Genomic DNA, 18,674 nt, shown 5'->3' with positions numbered 1-18,674 from the left:
ATGAGGGTCCGCATGAGGAGCCACAGATAGGAGCCATTATGTTGTCCTAGTTATGCTTAATATTGGCATCATTTCTCATCTCCCTCAAAGCTTGGTTAGGATTCTTGGATCACCATAAAAACAAGCAAAAAATAAAACCTTTGTTGTGTGCCCTTTATTTACATACTCTTATTTTTAAAAGTGAAGTTGCAGCAATTACTATGGTATGTTCAACTAGTTGGTTACTGCATTATTTGCATAGCCTGGAAAATGGAATGGACCTGTAGTTGAATACAACTCAAGAATGCAGTGGCAAATGCCTCTCAAATGGATCTGATATTGCAGTTAGTTTCCTAGCGTGAAATCTCTGGTGAATGGCAGGTGCAAATGTGAAACTGGAATAACTGTGGCATCTCGAGAATCAGTCGACACTATTGGCCGAAGCCTTCTTTGCGGGGTATTTGCCAGTGCCGTTTCCGTTGATAAAGTTTGAAATGACATGCTTTGACAGCAAAACTAGTGATACAAATATTGCCAACTGCATTCACTGCACATCAGGGTTCACCTGTTTACGAATCCAGTACAGGGGCCAAATTAAGCTACGATCACATCAGAAAAAACTCACAATCACCCAGCACCAATCCTATTGCTTGATTCTGTCCAGTGGACCTGTCAACCAAAATGCGCAGGGGCTGATTGACAGGTTTTCAGTTTTTAATGAGCCTTTTCACTGCTTTTTCACGGATCAAATAATGTTGACCTTGAACTGAGGAGAAACCAAGTGACAACCTTGACGTCGCTCAGCTACAGCTGCGCCGAGGCCATGCTGCCGTTGGAGCTGCACTTGCCTCTGCCTAGTCACGACAGCCATGACATCACTCGGCAACAGCTCTGCCAGGGCTGCCTCCTATCCACCGGTGCAACCGCATTGCAACAGCTCTCAACATTGCCTTGCTGACGAGTGTAAAGTGACTTCGCTACCGTGTTAACGGCAGTGGTCATCATCTAGTGGATGTAGTGTATCGAGAGGCTGTTGCACAGAACGAAGAGAGGCGGGTCAAGTGAAACATGCTGCTTTCGCTTTGGTTACTTAGGTATAGCCCGGTTAAAACTTAACCTCATTTCGTAATGTGATTGTAGCCTAATTTGGCCCCAGCATACCTCCAAATGGCACTGCAGTCAGCACAGCTAGCTATGCCTTCATGTGTGTGTGAATCACCGAGTACAACCGCGCTGCCTTTCAAATTGGACAATTTGTATCTAGGAAGGCAGGCACCAAAAGGCATGAAAAATGACAGAAAGCAGTACTGCAACACAGGTTGCAAGGAAAGCAGAATATGGCTCTATTCCTCTTTTTTATCATCACCCTCCTTCTTCTCCATGCCTTCGCGGTGTTTCCGCTGTTTCTTCGTTTCTGCTTCATCAATTGGAGCGGGCTTCACGAAGGGGATCAGTTCACGATAGGCTGCAAGGTGCAAGAAAAAAGAAAGTCAATAACAGGTCATTACGTAATTAATGTAGGCAGAGTAGTACACAAGTACAGTGGAAACCCTTCACTATATCAGGGTCCTTACTATATCAGTTGTTGGAGATATGGTCCTGAAGATGCTACCTAGTAATTAAATGGCTACTTACTAAACATGCCTTGTTGCATTATAATTAAAAAAAAAAAAAACTTCCATCCCTCCTTTATCATCTTCGTGCGATTTTCTTTTTTTCAGTTTTTTTCTTTCTTACATCTTGTGGAAGTGTCTCTTCAGCATTAATGCAACTCGGCTACAAATAGCACTAAGCTTGATTTCATTCAAAAACAAAAGCCTAGCATGACATGGCATCATCTTCCGCTGTTTCTGTCATTTAAGAGGCAATCAATTAGCAATGCTTCTGACAGTAAAATGCGGCGAAACCGTACATATCGCGCCTCCACTTCTTGCCACTGCTACCTCATGCTTCAAGCAGCACAGGGCTGTGAATGTTCTGCCATTTCTTCCCTTGCCTAGTTTTCACTGCACTTTTACTCTCTTATACTTTCTGAACAGACCGCGCCACCTTCTTTCCACGTTCACAGCCAGCTTTGCTTTTTTCTCCTATGTGCCGCAAGCTTTCCCTCACTGTTCCAAGGCCTATGTAAAGTTGGCTTTTCCTCACAACTGGTGAGCATAGTGGTAAGGCCATATTTAAAAAAAAAACTCGTTTCTTTTTTCTTTTTCTTTAAATTGCCTCGCAACAGCTGTGTATTTGAAGCGATGTCACATTGCATGGGAAATATGTTGCTGCAGCCAGACATACTTTACTATAACCGATTTTTATCAAAAGTGCCTTAACTACAAAGGGTAAAAAATATACAGTTGCCTATGGTAGATGAACTGGGACTTCGGTTTCACTTTACTATACTATCAGAGCTTACTACAATGGGTTTTTCAATTTAAATGGAGCATTAGAGGCTAAAGACATTGTCCAATCCTAGTGAGAAACACTTTGGGGAAAAAGAAAATAAAAGCATGATCAAGTGCATTACATTGAGGAGCTCAGCAGCATTGAACATGATGCAGGAGCCTGTACACTGAACTTGGTAACCTCTGACTAAGGTTAGGTTAGGTTGCAGACAAAGGAAAGGCACAGTAAATGCCTTGCTCTCCATGGACAGGTAAACCACACTTGAGGGAAAGGTTGAAGAGTCACTTAGTTACGAGGGTGGCAGCACTCCTTTTAGCGTCATTTTCAGTGGCTCCAAAAAGGGAAAGGACCAATTTCAAATTCAGCTGCAAACATTTGCTGCAATCTAACACAAAAAGCCAGACTAGACTGTTGAAGTGTTCAGAATGTCGACTGAAAGCTATGCACAACAACATGCAGCACAGCTGTCAACAAAAAGTTGTAAGCAAATGGGCAACAATGCCCTCAACCGAGAAAACCAGCAATCCCATTCAGTCAAGTATGAGGAGGCACGGTGAAAGAAGCCCACTGACCAGCTGGCATGAAAGGCCGCAACACCTCAGGCACAATCACTCCATCCTCAGTCTGGTTGTTCTCCAAGATGGCGCAAATCACTCGGGTGGTGGCACACATTGTCGCATTCAGCATGTGCACATACTCTGTCTATAAAGATGAAAAAAAAATGAAAGTAATACTCAGTTATGTACAAACACAGCATACGGGTGAAATACCTAAGAAATTTTTCCATAAAAGATCGGTACAAAGCACATGTTTACCAATAGGCTAACAAGAAAATGAGGCTTGCATGACAATGCTAATGAAAAAATGACAGGACATGATTCACCAACTCTTATTTTCCTTCTTCGTTTCAAACTCTTATTTTTTATATGTACCACTTATTAAATATTTATTCGAACAGGATGCTGATTGTGAGACCCTGATGCAGTACGATTAACAAGTAGTTGCTTAAATATTGCACCCAAAGTGTAGACTGCATAGCGCTTGTTGTCCGCAAACTTATTGCACGTGCACAATATCAGGTGTGATGACATTCAGAGGATTTTGTCACCAAGATGTAGTGTGGTCATACAGTTTCAGTTCGGACAGCAGTGATGGCAGCCCGGCTCACGGCCGCTCAATGGAGGCGCACTTGGGTGCGGCCCATCGCGTCGCCCAGAAGAGCCGTATTGTGCCTAGTTCTCATCGCCACCGCTGCGGCGCCACCGCTCCGGGACGAGTCCGGGCGGAGAGCTGCGCGCAGCGGCCGTGGCTGTGCTTTCGTTTCGGCGTCCGCGTGGTCGGCGCTTGCTCAATTTAGGATTATGAGCGGCGTTTCACACAGTATGTGATGCTATGTGCATGTTTGCTATTGATAAGGAGATAGCAGCAAGTCATCATCACTAGGCTTTTCCAAGTCATTCGTGGTCTTCCGTTTACAACGAGAACGAGGCAGTCGTGTGCTTCACTGAGTGCGCACCCATTTAGTTGCGTTTCAACCACTGTAGTAACTATTATATATTGCAATCTTGAAATCGAGACATAGTTTGGGGCCATTTATTCAGCGTGCACTTTTCTGGAAACTTACAATTCAGGACGTAGCGTTCAACATTATTGTTCAGCCTGTTCCTCCGTTTTCACTGGAAATAATATTCAAGTGGGTACCACCCCCAAAACATACTAGCTAACACAAACTGTTGCAAAAGAAACAACACAAGACAGCCAGTTCAACCACACTCCCGCCAGTTCAACGACACGCTCGCAGGCTCAGGCAATTTTTTCTCGTTTGATTATGAAGCCACGTGATGCACAGGAGACACGCAAGCTTGTTTTACAAGCGAATAACTTTTCTCGAAAAAGGTTTATGTGCAAGCGTGATTTTTTCCACTGTCTGATTGATGTTGCCTGTCCAGCTGGTCAGCAGTGGTCGCATTAGTTTGGTTAGGTCCTTAGTGTGGCTGCGGTCTTCTCTCTCGCAAATCAACTCCGGAAATTGCACAAAATAGGGAAGAAGGGATGAAATTAACATTTTGCATAGCTTGCTGCTTCTTATGACCTGCGGGCACTTCATCACCTTGCTAACAAAGGTGCATGGTGATTTTCAGATACCTTAGGCGTCCATTATCAAGAATTTTGATAAGTCCAGGGTTTTGCGGGAATCACAAGGCACAAAGATAATAAATGGATGGGGACTAATAAAATAGAATTATTGACACTCTAAAGTAAGCACTAGAAGTTATTTAAACTTTGGTAATATATAAATAATGAAAACATGGGCAGGCACTGAAAACAGAATAAATAAAAATGTTTCATGAGATTCTGTAAAACTATTCATACTTTCTCTTCAAATGGACGTGCAAGGTAACCAGCCAAGAATGCAATTGGTGCTAACTCTATCTCAGGTGCTGGTTCACACCACACATGAATGAATCCAAGCTGACTCGAAAACTCTCTCGCAGCAGACGTGATATGGCAGTTGGCAAGGTACGACTTTCATAATCACGAATTCCAAGTTTTATAGCTGCCTATTGTTGATAGGTGCATTTGCAGACCGATGCTTGCAAGATGCCAACCTGCACAAAGCATGGCAAAATGTGTATAACGTCAGTCGATATATATATTTTTTTCGCTAGTGGTACCTTCAGTATTTTCTCTGAGGTGAAAACTGCAGCCCTTGCGTCAACTTTGTCGTTCCCGCCTTTGAATTGCTTTAGGCTGCTAAAAAGCGATACTATAGACCCGCTTTCAGAGCCTGCTTTAGGGTGTATCGGAAGCTGAAAATAAGATTCGGTTAAATGCAATGCACTATAGTAAGGCACACAGAAGACATTGTTGTAAGATACTTGATGTGATCAAGAAGGTCCTTAATTTGCGCCACTGTGGATCTAGTTGTCATGATTGTTGATTGCTTCGTACGTCTGCTTGGTTAGCCTTTGCTTCGACGTGCCTCCTTGGACCTGAATGTCTTCGATATGGCAAAGTCCAACTCTAACCAAGAGAGTCGCTCGTCATCTGACAAATAGAGCGGCTCCTCTTGGTGTCTCCCTGGCTTCACTTATGCGATGTTGGGCAAGGCATACCATTTTGATATCGTTGTTATAAAAGTGATCGTGGCGCAGCTATCTTGAAACACACATGCTTCAGGATGACACGGGGGGGTTGTCCAGGAGGAAATGAAGTGTAGCTATAACAAGTGGGGAAAATAAAGCTATTGACCTGCGCACATTAATTTTTCCAAGGTTGTTTGGCTCAACATGAGCCCGCGTGAGTAACTTGTAATGTGGGCAGTTCGGGAACACGGAGGGGACAGCTGAAGGAAGCAGGATCTTCAGTTTTATGTTCTTCCTGTAATCGTCATCTGTGAAGTGTAGTGAGTATACCAGTGACTTGTCACTCGGCTCCCACCGGCTTCCTTTTCCGTCCTAGCCCTCCCGAGATATGTTTTTCAGCCATGCTGTTCGACGTTGTGAATCGCACGGGAACTCATGGTAACCGATCTTTTCTTGCTTTCGTGGTGCACAGCGGCACACAGCAGTTGCCTGGCATGGTGCTGCATACGCTTAGGACGCTGTTATGCTGAGTAGTCAAAACGATAACACGCGCCAACCCAGCCAGCACGGTCCTTCCGCGTCGTCTGCTCGTCCGTGCCGGCGGCGCCTTGTCCTGGAGTGGTGGCGCCCCCACGGAGAATGACGGTGGAAACTGTAACTTCTCCCAATACGCGCTTCCCCAGCCATTGAGGCGCGACGCGACGGGCCGCACCAAGTGCGCCTCCATTGAGCGGCCGTGCCCGGCTGTACACTGATCTGCTGGCCGGTCACAGTTTTGCTCGGTTTTACACAGATAAGTGTGTGTGTCATTATTCTTTCGCAATTTTAGGGCGAAATACTTTTTTTTCTTCTCACAGGCTGTGCAAATGTTCGCAGGAAGTATTTGCAGGAAATTTCCACAGGAAATGTTCGCACGAATTCGAAAATGTTCCCACGAGTCGAACTGCTATCCTTCCGATCCCATGCTGTGTGCACAAACCACTACTTTACACCGGGCTCGGGAGAAATTGATAGTAATTCTCCTTGTCTAGAGTGAGGATATGGCATCGCTGACAATGACGATACAGTCAGTGCTAATGATAACAGTAGCAATGATAATGACGGTGCATTTAGCTTATAATGATGATAGTAGCAAGTGATGATGATGACAGTGGGAATGAAAATGACGATGCACTTAGTGAAAAGAAGTCCTGTAAAGTGCCTTTCGCCATTTCTGCTATTAAGCAGACGTCCTGTACCACAATTCATTCCACGTCGCCAATACCACAAATTTGACTCAAATGGCAGGAAAAACTTCCAATCTGTACTCAAAAGTTTTGGCACAAAATGACTTTTGCTGCCAAGTTAATGTCAGCAGAGCCATAAAAATCTGAACAAATTAAATTCCACCAGAAACCAAAGTTTGATGGTGTTGTCCTGTATGTCCCCTTAGTACCCGAAAATAGACAAGGAAAGGACAGCCACCTGTGCATTCATCTTCTTAGTCTGGCCGTAGCGAACTAGCAGTCGGCGTGCCTGGTAGTCAAGGCAGTTTGAACAGGACACCAGCTCTCGAAAGGCACCAGAGCCAGGAAACCATGCTTCCAAGTCGTGCTTTTTGGCCGCAGCATTGTTCAGTGCCCCTGGGATGGCACAGAGTACACACACACACTTAGTGACAATGAATAGAAAAGAATCTCGCTTATCAAACTGGATGAACCAAGTCAACTTTCAGTATTAAACCTGAAAGAAACAAAAGAAGCTGTGCTTGAATAGTGCAGAGTTTAAATTAGCAAGCACTTTTTTAACATGCTGGATGTTCATGGGACCTAAGCACAAGTAGTGGCCTTTATGCAAAAGCAGGGTTAGCCTTACAGTGGCCTCTTAGCAGCTGCTCAGACTGAGTCAGTCAGTCAGAACAAACCAGTAGCCGAATTCAGTAACCAAAACATTTGGGTATGCAGGCATCAGTGTTAGTTGTATCTAAATAACTATAACAAAGTGGCAGAAACTCGATTTATACGACTTTCAGGGAACTGTGCACAGCCATTGCATAATGCAGGTGTCATTGGATTGGAAATCTTGCAGAACTGATGCATTCACATTCTAAATGCACCCACTACTCTGGAGGCTAAACTACAATTCTTTTCCCTATGCATTATGAAAACACCCCTATTTTTGTTCTGCAATGGTTAAACTCCTATGGTAATCCTATAATCTGTGCACACTATTCCTTTAGGGCTTCAAAAATGGGATGCACAAATTATGTGAACTCACATCCCCCGTCATCAGAAAGAAATGTAGCGTTCAAAATACAAACTGACAATACAAAATACAAACCACACTTTCGCAATTCTAAGCATCCTCCCCCCTTCCTAATTCCACAACAAACATGAAAAAAAATGTCTGAATGCAAATCTAAGCACTCTTTTTCTTGAGAAAGAGCTATGTTATGTTTTTCAAATCTAAGCACCGCTCCCTCACTTTCGGCATTGCAATCGTGAAGAAATGTGATGCTTACAACTGAGTAAACATATATGGTAGTTTCCCACACAATGCCATGACAATGTATGTGCAGCTCAAAGCAATAAATATGCAGCAAAATAATCACAAAACTAGCAGTCAAGGGAAAATAGAAATAAAAGGAGACTTTGCTCAAGGCCCAATTGACAAAACAAACTCTGTTTAAATATAGTACCACTGAGACTGCCCAGGCAAGCCTTTTGGATTGAAAACGGTAACTTGCAAGTGCCAAGAAAATCGAACAGAGAGGAATAGAGCAGCAGGTTAGCCGCATAGAGAAGCCTCGGGGAACTTTAGGGGTGCAGAATAATCCAGGGAAAGTTCCAGGAAGGGCCACACACACCATCACAATACAGCACACATCACAACAGCCACCCCAAGATGGCGACCGTGACAGCAAAGCAAGTCACGTGCATATGATATGTTCCAGTGCCAGAGACATGTCTTTTGCTCACACTCCATTTAAAACCACTGTCACTCTGCGACAGCAGGCAGCAGTGTCTGCATTCGGCATTCGCATCACTCAGGAAAACCAAACGAAATAAACCTCAATGTTTACCTGCAGCCACTGACTCCGGATCACTATGCCTAATGTGCTCCTGCTGAGGTTGCAGCGAAAAGTGCTTCCGAAGTAGTCATCGCTGATCATAGGAACATTTAAGCATGTTACTGTCGACGCGATAATGTCATTATGTTATGAACATAGAATATGTTATTTTTGTAATGCTTTCATCAGCGAAGCACATGGAAAAGCAGGCCGGATGAAAGTCACCATGCATAGAGGGCCACAGGTCCCGTGCGAGGTCAGAGCTATCGGCAGAACTCTCAGCACACAAGCCCCTGTACAGTAAATCACATTGTTGCATGCACTTGTCTTTACCTTGATGACAATTTGGAACACCCTAAGCTAATGTGATGTCTGCCAATAAAGTTGTCCATCATCTCCAATTCCACACAGTTTCCATCAGCCATCGTATATAAAGTGCGCCATGCGCAATTTTTTGCAATTACGATTGAGGTTTTTAATGACAAGCCATTATGTCGGAAAGTATGGGTTGTTGAACAAATGGGATTCCACTATACAAGAAAATGTTAACAGCCTTCGTTTGAAAGATGAGGGTCGCTTCTGATGAGCATGGCTAACAGAAGTCCGGACCTGATCCCATCTGACATGAGACCGGACACCTTGTATGACACCGCTGCTACTGCTCAGTTGGAAAACAATTCACTCACACCTGTTAAATGGCATGACCCACATGCACCTGCCATGTCTTACTTTACTTTGTAAAAACATCGCTACATACATTCATAAAATTTGCGAGGCATGCCCAACATGGCATGCCAAACTAAGCCGCAGAAAAAAGCTTCTCACCTGAAACAATGCTGACAATACGGTACGGAATGCCAAGCTTTTGGCAGAACTCCTCTGCATTGCCAATCATCTCATTAAACATCTCCCATGACTTGTTGTCATGCGGCGAGGTGATGCAGAACTGCTCCACCTGATGAGGAGACATGTGCAGCAATGTTGAATGTAATGCTGCTGCTAAAGACACTGTCTCTCTGATAACAGAAATAGCACAAGACACAGCCAAGTCACGTGAAAATGAGATGTGAAGTAAAAACCACAGTACTACTACAGGCTCCTTCATCCACTTTGAAAGCTCTAACATGCAGTTTGTGTCATCTTCCAGTTGCGCTTTCTGTAAGAACTATATTTGCAAATATTTTAAATACATCACAGGATTGCCAACAGCCAATGTCACCACCAGAGGAAAGCATAGGGGATTTTTTCTTTGGGTGTTTATCAGTGCGAACTCACAGTGTAATCATGTAGATAACTAGTTACCTGTTGGTTAGAAAGAAACTACTGGTGGCATGAGGTTGCTTTTCTACTTCCTAACCAACTATCACCATGACCATCTTACTACTTCCCATTGACAAACACACACAAAAAAATCTCTTTTGCATTCCTTAGTGTCAACGGCTGTTAGCTCTCTTCATATATATCTCATTGTGAGCCTTTCATTCCTTTACATTACATTTGTTTGCTGGTCAAAGAGCTTCTAAATTCTGATATTTTAGCCATCGAATTCAACAAACTTTGTCGCTCAACATATGGCTTACAAATTGCAACCGTGTCATCCGCACTGCACAGTTTAACTACAGGTACTGCAGAACACACGGCCCAAAGTGGCCACTCTGTCTTTCCCCCTGCTTCTCACATGCTGCATTCCTCTATGAGCAGAACATTGCACCATCAGTAAGCCGGTGGCCTAATTTCTACTATGCTTGTCTCAGACTTGGTTGATGATGATGATGATGATGCAGCAACCCCAGTTTGAATCCAAGGGCCATATCCTATAAATGTCTGTGGTCCACTTTCCATTTAAAACCCAATTGGTCCTCTGGAATTGGTTGCTTCACGACAAAGCTGTAGCTTGCAAGCGCATGTGCAAAGCGAAAGTCTTATCTTATTTTTACTTAGGAAATTACTTTTCTACTGTTGACATCGGAGCTAGTTATGCTGCGATTTCTGTGACTGCCCATTTGCTGCTATCATGCGATGCCGCCTTCCCACTGACATCACACCAGATGAAATGGTAAATAGATAGTCCCTTCAGAGACACATTATGTGCTACTGTCGAGAAAAATCTGAAAAATCTTGCGTGCACTTCGGGACCTCCCATTTCACAACAGTAACATGAATGGCTCTAAGACTTTTCTTTCCAGAGTTTCATAAGCCATCGTATGAAGTGTGCCACGCATAGCTTTTAAAAATTACAGTTGAGGTTTTCAGTGCATTATCCCTATGGGAGATTCATTAGGCTCACACCAATACGCCTGAAAATACAGGGCGTTGAATAAACAAGGTTCCCCTATAGTACAAGAAAAATGTTAACAGAGGCAAAAACACACAACACACACTTCCCTGCTCATGGAATTGGAGCTTTTTCTTAAAAACTTTTATGCCAAATTAATTGCCATCTTTATCGTCCAAAGATATTCCCCAATGAAAACTTAGCTACAGTGTCCTTTAATAAAACATTCCATCGTGTAACAAAAGAACAGTTTTAAAAAATGACACACAACTGTAGACATCGTGCAGCAAAGGGATAACAAATCCTCATGGAATGCAACCCCTGATTTCTTCAATTTGCGCTAGTTTACCCATGTTGACCAGCTAACCTGCACATACTGACCTTCTCAAACTGGTGGACACGAAAGATACCACGGGTATCCCGTCCATGTGAGCCGACCTCCTGGCGGAAGCAGGATGAGAGGCCAGCGTAGCGGATGGGCAGAGCCTCCGGTGACAGCCACTCATCCCGATGGAAGGCCGCAATGGGCTGCTCCGAGGTGGCAATCAGGTACTTCTCGTCCACTGCTCCGTCGCCACCTTTGCCAACCACCTGGTGTTGGCAGGTGGCACCATTGTGAGCGATGGCCAAGAAGACAACGCACCATGTTAGCCAAGAGTGATCTGAATGCTGCACTCGGTAGCACACTATAGGTCCATTCGAATCACCTACACTGCCTGCACTAGTTTTCTTCATGGAACACTTCGGCATTCAAGAGTGTAGCCCAGCGCCCTCTACACAACGCTATTCTTTTCACACAAGTGTAGATGTCGTGCAGTCCTAGTTGAGAACAATTCTACACTCTCTCGACTGAGTGCCGCAGCAGACAACAGAGAGAGGCGCGTGCGACTTCGCCCTTCAGTATGTCAGTTTCATATGACGGCAGCATGTTTGACGTTGTCAACGGCGTAAACACATTACTAATGTCTATCCTTAGAGAAGATAGCCAACAACTGGGCTCAGAGGATGGATATATGTACGCTACACCAGGTAAGCCTTCGCTCATTCAACAAAAAATAAGAGAAACGTGCATGTGTTTCTTCATGCGCCGATGCCATGCTTGCATGGTACTCATTCTTTTTTCGGCTTATTTTACTCATCTAGTTTGCTTCTCGCTTTTTTTTTTTCTTGTTCCCTGTAAATGAGCTTGGTACTAACAAAGTTCGTAGTTAGATAGCTTGGCACGTTTGCTATCCAAACCTTTTTAAATGTTGGCTTTACCCAGCCGTGTGTGCGTCGCCTTTTCTCCTTCGAGAGGTTTTATTAAAAGCTATGACATAGATTTTAACTATCCCGCTTTATTTAGCGGTGGCTCCCAAAACATCAATATTTATACTCTTGCACAGATGACACAATTGTATCGGTGGTGTTAAGCGACGACGCCAGGCTAACCACCTGGCTGATAGCTGAATGTCCACGCCGCCGCAGAGTTCCTCACGTTCCTCTTCGTCATGGCTGTCGAAGTCTACAAGCTCCATAGCTGTTTGTATAACCGCTGGCAGCAGGTCGCGGTCCATTTTCTTTTGCTTCGTACCTCAGAGAACACACGGCAAACAATAACAGGCATGACAAGCGCGCGCATGTTGCAAACGAAGCAGAAGGCTTGCACGATTCCGCACTTTAGCATTCGTTTCTACTATTTGACGCTAGTGTCGCACTACGCCTGCACGTCTGAACTAGCTCTGCATGAGTGTAGCACTTGCACGGCACTTGCTGTGCACTGCATCAACTAGTGTAGATCGTGCAGGTTGAATCAAATGGACCTTGTGGGTATTACAGATCAGCATGCAGCACCTGGATGGCACGATAAAATAAAATGTAGAAGCCTACTTCACACCCAGGAGTACTAAACATGACGTGGTAAGAAATTATGTCAGCACATTCACTACATTCTATGTACACTAAATCATCTGCATGAAGTGTTACTGCAATGCATGAACTAAAACATGTAAGGACAGAATGATTACCAGAGAAGCAGGTACTGTAGAAATGTGAATCTAGAAACGTTTACAGGGGCTCATTGCTGGGTTAGCCAGTATAAGTCTTAAGCAAATGTGCCGTGATTGTAGCTTGATAGCAGCATTCCTGTGCAACTTGTCAGTGGCTCACTCATACAGCTTTGAGTGATCTGTCCAGAGAAAATTTTGGCAATCGTACACCACATAGGCTGCTGTAATGGATATGCATCCTTTGCTCCTTCTTTGAGGATGTCATACAGAGTTGAGTAGAACATGCTGAGCTAGCTAGTCTACCTGCTCAAACATGGTAAAGCTGCACGAAAAGCACACACAAATCGTGTGACAGAAGACCAGTGCAATGCTGGACTAGAGGAATGACTAGAGGAATGTTATTCCTGTGTCCTGTCTTGAGGGTGTTCTTCTTGCACAACTTTACCATGTTTGAAAAATCAAGACTCATTCAGAGTTCCTTCCTGCAGTGCCTTGTGACAAGGCTCACAGCTAAGATATGCAAGGCTGGCTCAAATACTCTTCTCTACAGCTCTTACCAGAACTACAATCCAAGATGCCAATGGTTCATCCAGAGCGGCAAAGATAAAGCATAAAGATAAAACAAGAGTCCCAGAAAAGTGACTGAGAAAACCAAAGACTTCTTTTTGAGTGATTGCTTTCTGACAGCTTCTACTGTTTGCCTAATTGCTCAGGCACTGCAGCTGAATGAAGAGAAATCTACATCAATGTAAACCTCTTTTTTTTTCTCACTGCTCAAACAAAAAGGTGAAGGTGCCTTTTTGCAAGCCAAAAATGTGTCTGCATTTCTCCCACTCACAAAAATGGTGTCCCTGATGCCATTTCAATGCACTTAAAGTGACCAGAAAAGTGATTTGAGACTAAATTTGAGCAAATGTCCTCTGCTTGCAGCAAGTATTGGATCTTGCACCACAAAACGTGGAATGGTTGTTGACAGATGTGTCTGAGAACACAGAGCAGTTTTCTTTTTTTTTTTTTTTTTTTTTTTTTTTTAACAGGCACTGTAGACACACTACAAGAGGCAGCTGCTGACCTTGTAAAGCTCCTCGTCGAACTGGCTCAGTTGTGCCACCTCCTGCATGACCTCCTTGCGCATGAAGAAAGGTGTGTATAGGGGACTGTAGCCCTTCTCATGGAGCATCTGCAGTGCAAGCTGCAGAAGGGCCTGCTCCAGGAACACGGCCGCATTCTGCAGAGGGAAAGAGGACATAACTTACATCAGTCGCCAGTTCCCTGGTAAAGTGTGGGTCTGAGCTAGTTGGTGATACATAGTGCCTTGGCTTGGAAAGGTTTGACCGTTCTGATGCATGAGATTTCGTTTTCTCAAGGCCGCCTCTACCGTTACAGCAAGAAAATGTGGCCTCCGTTCTTGTTCTTCCAATGCAAAGCATGAAAGACAAGGACAATGGAGGACACAGACCAGCGCTTGTCTGTGTCCTCTCTTGTCCTGGCCTTCCGCTCTTTGCATTTGCCAGTCCCTCGTTCAGGGAGTGGTGGTTTGAACAGCCTTGAAAAATGCTCTATATTTTAATGATGCAGCTATCTTTCATTAGCATGTAATGCCTTTGCTTGGTTAGCGCCATGAGAGCAGCATATCAATAAAGACTAACCATTGTTACACTCAAGACTCCACCACATCAGAATATACATGCAACGATAAATGTCTGCTACCATCAGTCAACAAATACAGCGTTTTTTATTAACAGGAAAACATAATGCAGAAATGCACAGCTAGCTCAACCTGACCATAACTATAGATGCAAAAACTACTGTGCCCTTCCACAGAGCTGCTCTCTCTCATTTTGCGTGTGTTGTTTATTCAAAACTATCTGAGCATACAAAGCGACAATACAGATCTGAAAATTATAGCTCACTCGATTTGCAAAAAATTTAGCCTTTCACTGCAAGACTAATGGCAAGCCACTCATAAACTGGTCAAATTAATAATAAATCTACAATTAGTTTTTCAGGTCCTAATAACACACTGACCATGAGGTAGTAGCCACGCCCTCCTGCTGTAACGGCACCTCTGTCTCCATCCATGCCGTTAATCATCACTATCAGGTCAACATGGGAGTACTTCTTCTTTGACTCAACATCACCATGTGTCTTTATCACAGCATTCTCGTCCTGCAAATAAAGAAGGACAGGCTTACAAACACGTCTTTCTTCACTTATTGCAGTCACCAATACTGTTTAGTTTGGGACAATGCACATCTCAATTCCTCATGACATCAACACCACAAAATGAAACTTGCCTTGCAGCTCAAAAGAAACCACCAAAAGAATGATGTAGACATTTACAAATATGCTTTCACTACTGGCAAATTCCCCAAGAAAGCTTCATACTAAAACAAAAGAAAACGTCTTTGACGGTACTATAAAAAAGTCAACACCTATAGAAAACCTCAAGGACAATTCCTTTGGCTCATACAAAGTCATACATGAAAACCGGGTGGAACGTATTTACACAAAACAATGTTTTTCTATATATGATGCCACATTGTGCCATGATGCCACTGAAACAAAACACAAGTGAATTATCACAACGCTAAAACTGAACAGGTTTAAATGCAGTAACTACTGCAACATTACCACGAGCTAAATGGGGTGCAAAATGTAGCCGGATTGCATAAAGGACACAGGGAAAAATGACGTACCTCATCATTGGAGACAACGCACGACTCATGGAGCCAGTTGCCCATCTCTCGAAGAGCAGCATTACGTTCAGCTTCATAGAAGTCTAGGTCCTTGTTACACTGCACTATAGCTTCATCAATGAGTACCCTGATTCGTTTTATCTGGTTAACAGTGAGGCTCTGCAAAAAACAAACAAATACATATATGTTGAAGATGAAACCCTTTGAGTGATAAAATGGTCAGCAACACTAAGCCCCATAAACCTTACTAGAATGTGAACTGACACCGAGAAATGGCAAACTATACTATCAAAAGTTTTTATTTTTTTTAAGCAGTTTTACACATATTTCCTAAAACAATAACAATTTTGCCACAACCATAAATAACAAGAACCTGGAGGGCTGATTGGTTAATGCATTACATATAGGGAGCTTGCACGAACGCTGAAAGCGCTATGCATCCTGGGTAATCTGGGGAAGTCCGCCAATTTCCTATACAGTGCAGCAGTCGACCATGAAGCGGGCTGCGCATATAGTGCTAAAGTGATGGTTCACTGTGCGGTCGCGGACTGTAACATACGAACGCAAATTAAAGCGCAAAAGGTGAAATCCAGAGAAGATGACTGGGAGTTTTTCAAAATACCAAACGTGCGCTTGCATGCATCAACAAACGTGGAATTCACAGCAGTCCGGACAAATACCAAGTGTGTGCATGTCATTTCGTGTGGTGTCAGGGCTGAACCATGACAGTGTGTTTGACAGAAGCCAAGTTAAATTAAATTCGATGAAAGTTCAGGACAGTGCACATATGTGATCATAGTGTGAAACAATGTCACTATGCCATAATGACAACCTGATGTTCATTCTCTTCTGCTGCTTTAATGGAGAATAGGCAAAGAATTTTGAGTGGTAATTTGAGCGTTGCAAGCATCAAAATCACCGTACAGTTATTTACCTGTAGCACCTCAGAGGTCAGTTCACTCAGCTTTTCAACAACACCATCGGGCAAGTGGTCGCCTTCGCCAACGTTCTCTTTTTTCTGAAAAGGAGAACAATACAATAACAGAGCAAAGAATTGTGCGTTCTTCTGTCCGCCAGTCTGACAGGACAATAGAGCAAAAGACTCGCAGCATAGTGGGAGACAGTATTACAATATAGTAGCTCGATGAAATTAGTGAAAAACCGAAACGGTACGTTCTCACCAAACAAAACTGAAAGCTTGGGTGATGCTGTAACTCGATCGAACATTACAACCGCGAAGTAAACACTTGTCCCGACACGTTTGAGCTTCGCTGCCGGCTGCGTCCATGAAACATCACTGCAGGAGACATCAAACTGAGAAACCAGAGCTTCACAGTTCTCCTACCTTCATTTTCTGGCCAATCTCTTTGCTGCAGAGGTTTTTCAGCTTGTTCCAGTTGTCGAGTTGATGCCTCACTGCAATAAACCAAGCACGGCGGCGAAGCGTAAGTTCTGCCGCTCGTGAACAACTTTGAGAAACACTGCGCGAACTTCAACTCGAACAGACGCTTGGAAAAAAGAATGACGAAACGGCTGCTGTGACTGCCGCATACGCCACGCGCACGTAAAACAGAAACGTGCTGGGCTTGTCACTCGCCAGACACAACTCACGCTTTCTCCACACTGTGTCGGCATCGACGACTTTGTCCACGAGTCCGGGATCCTTGAATCGTCTCCGCTGGTTCTCCCGTATCTTTTCTGGATCTCCGCCCTTGTCGGCGCGAAAGAGTTCTAGGTCTAAAACCATTTTACTTTTTGCCGGCTGATGAACCGAATCTGGTAAGGTGTAGACAGCGAGCTGACGAGCTGACGAAACAGGCAACGCGTGGCAGCCTTTGGGCACATGAGGGCAGCACCGACTTTCCCTATTCGAACCTCCAGAAGGCTTTGAACTAGCAGGTGTAGCAAGCACTCTAGCGAGGCTGCAAAAGAGGAGCGTCCTTGTCAAGGCAGTCAAGGGAAGGTGTGCGTGCAACATGGAGAAAGGAAACAACTTCCTTCCTCCATGGTGTGCAAGGTGCAAGCGACAAAATGGTTTATGTTGTTTAATTAGGCAATCGATTAGAACCAATAGCAATAATAATCGGTTCACTGAAAAGGAAAGGCATGCAATGTTTGTCACACGTGTTCTGCAGACACCTTAACCGCGCCTTAAAAGAAGGGAGGAGTGAAAGGGGTGACGTAGTGGAGGGCTCCGGAGTAATTTCAACCACCTGGGGATCTTTGACGTGCACTGACATTGCACAGCACACGGACGCCTTCCTTGTTTCGCCTCCTTAGAAACTTAATTTGAGCCAGTAAAGTGGTCTACAATAAAGACCCAGTATCTGTCACTGGCGGAAGAGGATTTGTTATATCGAAAAAAAGAATGGTACCGTCGGATAGAGCATCAATGAAATATGTGCAAGTGACAAAATGATTGCTGTGGGTTGATTAGGACAGGAAAGGCTCATATCTAACACTCGCGGAATCCCGCTGACACATCTCGTGGACAACATAGCAACGCTTAGGCTTACGCATAATTCTCCAGTGCAGACTCTGCAGTGATATAAGAAAAAAATTTTGAAGTCGAAGAAGCCGTCTACTGTTCCAACTACCAAATGCAACTGAGTGTAGCACAGTTACTGCGCTGCCCGTTCTTGGGGTGATGGTAGATCCTTGGTGATATGGCGCGAGCCACGTGGCCGCGCATCGAAGCGTAGTGCAGGCGCAGAGAAACATCGGTTCCTCGTACTTGGAGAGTGCTGCTTTCGAGCCTACAGAAGCGCACCGCGTGCTGGCTTATTCACTTCAAAAGTAGACGACCCTGCACATACATATATGTATTACGTGTGTATGCATAAGTAGCTGGTGAGGCCGACATCGCTGTTCATCTCCTTCCACAGTACATGCTCATTGCACTTTTTAATAAACGTTTTGTCTCTCTAATCCAGTAAGAGAGCGTATGTGAGAGCGTGCCCGTCAAATTGTGGTGGGCAGTGCCGTCCATTTTCAAGCTTTTGCAAACGGCTCACAGGCAAATTGAGGTCTGTGTAGCAATATGACTCATGCTGCACAGCACTAATGATACCCTGCACTAATACCCTTACTAATACTAATGATACCCAGCACTAATGATACCCTCTGACAGCACCCATTAATGGATACATGGAAGCATTGCATGGAGCAGTAGGGAAGCTAGCTGTGATTATAAATGTTGCA

At 44.1% G+C, this 18,674-nt stretch overlaps 1 protein-coding gene across 1 annotated transcript; it reads right to left on the bottom strand.

The window, feature by feature from the left end:
• Positions 1-1,284: 1,284 nt before the first annotated feature.
• SerRS (Seryl-tRNA synthetase) lies at positions 1,285-17,320 on the bottom strand. The gene is made up of 11 exons (XM_084578815.1): positions 17,085-17,320; positions 16,819-16,889; positions 16,408-16,491; positions 15,474-15,632; positions 14,803-14,943; positions 13,847-14,002; positions 11,168-11,377; positions 9,337-9,466; positions 6,927-7,084; positions 2,949-3,078; positions 1,285-1,444 (listed from the first exon to the last, which is right to left on the bottom strand). Exons 1-11 carry the CDS (start codon positions 17,218-17,220, stop codon positions 1,323-1,325), a joined length of 1,497 nt encoding a protein of 498 aa, XP_084434941.1. The 5' UTR covers positions 17,221-17,320; the 3' UTR covers positions 1,285-1,322.
• Between the last annotated feature and the right edge of the window lie 1,354 nt (positions 17,321-18,674).

The sequence above is a fragment of the Amblyomma maculatum genome, chromosome 9 (assembly GCF_055883805.1).
Source record: "Amblyomma maculatum isolate TAMU_Amacu chromosome 9, ASM5588380v1, whole genome shotgun sequence".
NCBI classification, from domain to species: domain Eukaryota; kingdom Metazoa; phylum Arthropoda; class Arachnida; order Ixodida; family Ixodidae; genus Amblyomma; species Amblyomma maculatum.
This window is presented reverse-complemented; position numbering and strand designations above follow the sequence as displayed.

What these genes read in the sequence shown, in the direction of transcription:
- SerRS (XM_084578815.1), bottom strand. Translation starts at nt 17,220, where the DNA reads ATGGTTTTAGACCTAGAACTCTTTCGCGCCGACAAGGGCGGAGATCCA. An exon ending in TATTGTCAGCATTGTTTCAG is followed by an intron (nt 7,085 to 9,336) that starts GTGAGAAGCTTT and finishes GTGCCATCCCAG; the next exon opens with GGGCACTGAACAATGCTGCG. An exon ending in CTAAGAAGATGAATGCACAG is followed by an intron (nt 3,079 to 6,926) that starts GTGGCTGTCCTT and finishes TCATCTTTATAG; the next exon opens with ACAGAGTATGTGCACATGCT.